General features: G+C 40.7%; 1 protein-coding gene across 1 annotated transcript; it reads right to left on the bottom strand.

Annotated features, from left to right (window-relative positions):
- Positions 1–234: 234 nt before the first annotated feature.
- On the bottom strand, positions 235–1,699 carry LOC309836154 (WD repeat and SOCS box-containing protein 1-like). Its single transcript, XM_082675994.1, has one exon. The coding sequence runs from the start codon at positions 1,267–1,269 to the stop codon at positions 745–747; it is 525 nt and encodes a 174-aa protein (XP_082532120.1). The 5' UTR covers positions 1,270–1,699; the 3' UTR covers positions 235–744.
- Between the last annotated feature and the right edge of the window lie 3,730 nt (positions 1,700–5,429).

Below are 5,429 nucleotides of genomic sequence, written 5' to 3' on the forward strand. Positions count from 1 at the left end.
ACAACAAAATATTTAGCAATAATGCAGTAAACAGATTTTTCAAATTGACTAAAATTTATTGTAATACTTTATTTATACCACAGGGGTAAAAGTAGCCAGCTGCTTTCCAAAATTAAGGCCCACAAGCAGTAGTTAGGGAAAAAAAAAAAAAAAGACACCCTTTTTTCCTGGTTGTATCCTGGCTACTTTTCATTTAATAATGTCACATTCAAATTCTACCTCTCAGCTGCCACTCCTAAGGAAAACAAAATCCTTCCCTAGACAAAAGCTGTTTTACTTGAAGGTCAGTTGTCTGACCACCCCCCAACCAAATACATATTTTGTTATGAGGCATTCAGCTTTCTTAAGTCAGTATTTGCCATCTAACTCAGTGTCCCAGAATGAAAACATTCCTTCCACTTTACAGCAAAGATACATATTGTGGCTCTACTGAAGCAATGTATACATGTTGGAACTAAAAATTAGAAAAGCAAAAGGGTCCATTCAACACACAGCAGCTTATATCGAAATATATACATGTATGTATATGTTCTCACAGTTACATTTTAGAAAAATATTTACATTTGATATGTTCAGAAATATTTCTCCTAAGGTCTATAAATAATATTTTAAAAGCTCAACTGATGAAAATGCAATACAAGAATGTATCAAATTAAATAAATCTCCTAAACCTTGAAGTCAGTAAAGCTTGAGGTTTGTGTAAAGTGTGTTGTCAGTCCCTAATACTAGGGAAGACAGCATCCTCTAAACACGGTAGGAGAGGAACTCTAAAACTTTGCAAGGAATCGGCAGCTCCTGGACTTCTTGGGTGGGCATCACTCTTCGGATTGATATGCGACATAAATGTTGAAGGTTAGGGACTTGCCTTGGAGTGGCCCCAAAATACACACTTCCATCATGTGTCCCAGCGGCTAAAACACTGCCATCAGTAGAAAAGGCACAGCAAGGACCATTGCTCAAAGGTGTAACTTGTACCGGATAATCCTCATCAATTCTCCAGAACCTCACCATTTTATCATCAGCAAGGCTTGCAACACGCAGTCCATCATGACTAAACGAGACAGATCGTACCCATCGGTCATTTGCTCCTCCAGCAAGTATTGGAGTGGGTGGGGAAAACAGATGCCCAAATTCCATCAGAATGTCTCCAGTGTGTGGATCCCCGATATAAACTCGAGTATCGTAAGAGGCCATAGCCAGTAATGCTCCATCAGGAGAAAAGTCACAAGCTACAACATCATGGTGATGTCCTTCTAGTTTCCGTATCATGGTCTATTTATCCATATTCCAAAGGAAAACTGCCTTACTGGCTCCCACTGAACACAGCATAGAAGTCAGGAGAGAATGCACAGCTGTACACCCAGTTCTGATGGCCCCTCAATACTTTCATCATGTTTCCGTCATCTTTCAGGTCCCACACTCTCAGAGTTTTGTCTCTTGAAGCTGACACCAGGATCAAGCTCCCATCTGGAGCAAAAGTTAAATCTCTGACCACTTCAGTATGACCTACCAAGTTAAGGAGGAGTTTTCCTGTATATACATCCCATATTTTGATACACCCATTGTTTAACCCTGTGGCAAGGAGTAGCTGATCTTGTCCAAATCTGAATCGATGCCATTCTATGTTTACACAGCGACTCTGTTTTTCTGGAACTGAAGATCCAAAAGCAAGACTCCAGACTATATCGCCACAGTCTATAATATGTTCACGAAGCTTATTTTTTTGACCACCATCACTGTTTTGTCCTGACAATCTTAAACTGCTTGAATTGGTGATATTCTTGGTGCCATGCAAGAGAAAGTTCTTAAGGCAAAAGCAACAGTCCAATTTTCACGACCACATTTCTTGTCAAAAGGAGCTGCAGGAGCTAAGAGTTCACCTGTAGTACGTGATCTCACGATCTCTTACTCGTTGACCATCGGGGGAAAGCTGGCAATCTATGGGGCACCGTCTGATTCCGGGGGCGCGATGCGGCGTGACGCGGGCTGGGTCCCTCCCGGTCCCGGGGACGGAGGGGAGGGGCGGGGCGGTCGCGGCGTTTTCTGCTGACCGCCCCGGGAAAGCTCCGGGAGGCCTAGGACCAAACTACGGAGTCAAACACAGACAATAGATGCTGTTCCCTTCCTCGCGCCTACGGACCAAGACGCTTCCCTCCACACAACCGACTGCAGACGAGACACTGGAGCAAGATCTTGTTTTTAAAGAGTAGAAAAGTGATTGCCCAGGGCTGTGGGTGGAGGAAATAGGGAGATGTTGGTAAAAGGGTATAAATTTTCAATTATAAGATGAGTAAGGTCTGAGGATCTAATGTATAATATAGTGACTATAGTTGATAACACTGTATTGTATAGTTGAGATTTGCTAAGGGAGTAGAACTTAAATGTTCTCACCAAATAAAAAGGATAACTGTGTGAGGTGATGGAGGTGTTAATTGACTCCATGGGGGAAATCCTTTCACAATGTACATGTGTATCAAATCAGCCTGTTGTATACTTTAAATATCTGGCAATTTTATGCGTCAATTATACCTCAATAAAGCTGAAAAAAAATCCTGTTTTTTATAAAATGAACCACATTTGCTCATTTCTGACTACAATTTGAGACTAAAACTTGCAATAAATGATGCAGTAAAAATAATATAGTAATATTATAGAGACTCTGTAACTATATTCTGGAATCTCTTTTTTATTCCAAAATAGTCATTCCATCAATGGGTAAATGTACCCAGTTTTACCATAAATTGTTTTTAAATTTATTTATTTTTATTTATTTATTTTTGGCTGCATTGTGTCTTCGTTACTGCACGCGGGCTTTCTCTAGTTGCGGCGAGTAGGGACTACTCTTTGTTGCGGTACACCGGGTCTAGGCACTCGGGCTTCAGTAGCTGTGGCTCGTGGGCTCTAGAGCGCAGGCTCAGTAGTTGTGGTGTATGGGCTTAGTTGCTCCACGGCATGTGGGATCTTCCCAGACCAGGGCTCGAACCCGTGTCCCCTGCATTGGCAGGCGGATTCTTAACCACTGTGCCACCAGGGAAGTCCCTTGTTTTTAATAAACAAGTAACTTACTGTTGAGTATCGGTCTCCTAAAACATTTTAATGGCTCATAAATAGTTCTTTTTGTATTTCATCATTGAAACAATTTAGCAAATATCATAAGCTGAGATATGATGGAGACACCTGTATTATGGAGCAAACGTCTCACACCGAATTATTTGTTCTCATTCTTGTTTCTTCTCTACTTCGGTGATGTTTTCTGTGCCTCTTCCAGCAATATTTGCTGACAAAGGAATATACTTGTGTCAGTTTCCATGTTATTTCAGTATTTTATTTCAGCCATTTTAACCTCAGTAAGAAGAGCAAGGGGATTTGCCGTTATATGCATCTGCTATTATGTAAGCTCAGAAGATGCTTGTAAACATTTATTACTGTATGTAGTATGTCAAGGAGAGATTAAATCTTACTTGACTTTAAGCATCACTGGAAAATTTGTAGATGTTCTTCTTCGTGTTCCTCATGTTTCTAAAAATCTTGCTTGCAAAGTGATGACATAAATAAATTGTAATATATCACAACATGCCAAATGAAGAAACCATTGCGGGGTGGGGTGCTCATTCAGCCCTCAGGACATCTACGTACTACACTACGCGTTCTGCACTGCACGTGACTAACAGCCATAACGACAAGCGTGTCTGTGCCAACCCTTCTATGAAATACCAGAAATGCTTAAAATGTTTCTTTTCAAATATAAAAACACATACAAATAAATTTTCTAATATGTTCTTCATACAGCACAATGGATCATCTTGCCCATCATTGTAGAGACGGCTCCCAAAGAAATGAGGCAAAACGGGCAACGCAGAGGTCACTGGAACCACCACTATCCCACTGAAAATTAAGCCTACTGAGTCGACAAATGTCATTTTATTACACCTTTTAGTGATGAGCACACATTTATAAATATTATTTGAGAAAAAACTTTAACATTTTTAGTCAGAATCATCCTAATGATCTCTTTTTAAATAGTGGCAAAAGGGGAGAATACTAACTCCTGGTTTTAGTTGGTAAATATCAAAGTGACTGTGGTATGCCAAATAATGTTCCCATCCTAATCCCTGGAAGCTGTATGTTTCCTTATGTGAAAGAGGGACTTTGCAGATTTGATTCAGGATCTAGGGGCAGAGAGGACCTTTGGTTGACAGAGCAGACCTGTTGACCCAAAGAGATGACCTGCCTGAGATGAAGGGATGAGGGCTGAAGCTGAACACTGGGTGACCTGTGCTGCATGGTCCTTCAAGCCATGGATCAGGTGGGAAAGTTGACACCCCAGTGGATGCCATCGTGAAGGGCTAACCAGGTAGAAAGACCAGACAGGATGCTAGGTGCTGCAGTGATCACTGGCATAGCAACGAGGTGCATAGAACAAGGTGCTTCCACAGGTCCACCACGGGGCCATGACTCTGTCACCATGTAAACCAAGCCAAGGTCAGATAACAACTGTGGGGCAGAAGAGGGGTTAGGGAATATCCTGATTTGATTGGACTTAAATATGAAAAAGCTGGAGAGAAGAAATGGGCAAGATTAGATTTGAGTTTTCTTGCCTTCAGGTGGAATGGGGCTCTAAGTATATATTAATTTTGACGATAAAATTGTTTGTAAATAAGTTTAATTATAAAAATGTTAATTTTCATAGCTGAATTCATAGTTATTTTATAGTATGAAAATACCACACTTGTACCGTGTCCCTAATACACCTGGCACACAATGAATACTCAATAAAGACTTGTTAAGGTGAATTCAGGTCAGGGAGAGGCTCTTTCTTGGTTTCTCTCTGCACTTCCATTGGCCTCCTCTTCAGCTGTGAGCTATATTCCTGACCCTAGAACTTAAATGTATTCAGAAAGAAGGCAACATGGATATCCTAAACCTCATTATACATCCAAACTTGAAACTGACACAAAGTCAGTATTTTACGACTAAGGGCTCCCAGGAAGCTAGTCTGATTTGGAGGTAGAAATGGATTTAAGAACACAGAGGACTTGCAAGCTTGACCCAGGAGCTCTCTTGGCCATCTGTGATGGATGTTTTCCTGCTGCCGTAGAACAGGTTGAAAGGGCAAATGAGCTTCTGACAAATGTAAGAAGAACTCTCTATTTAGCCTGAAATGGCAACAGGCAGACCAACGCTTCCCATGCAGGTCTGTGACAATGAATTCATTACAGATCTAACAAAGCACTTTAGCTATCAAAAATACAAAAAAAAAAATTTAAGTAACAGCAAGTAGCACACAAAAATATGTGAGTTAAAAGCCTGGATGTAAGCTAGAAAGCACTGCTCCGTCCTTTTCCTGATTCTAATAGGTCTCTCCTAGGGAATTTTCAATAAATCCTATTTTCCCCAATCTAATTTTAACAGCAAGGAGTTTTGATAAT

Source organism: Grampus griseus (assembly GCF_964374135.1).
Source record: "Grampus griseus genome assembly, chromosome: 18".
In the NCBI taxonomy this organism is placed as follows: domain Eukaryota; kingdom Metazoa; phylum Chordata; class Mammalia; order Artiodactyla; family Delphinidae; genus Grampus; species Grampus griseus.

Excerpts from the sequence above, each read along its gene's own strand:
- LOC309836154 (XM_082675994.1), bottom strand. The coding sequence starts at position 1,269 with ATGATACGGAAACTAGAAGGACATCACCATGATGTTGTAGCTTGTGAC.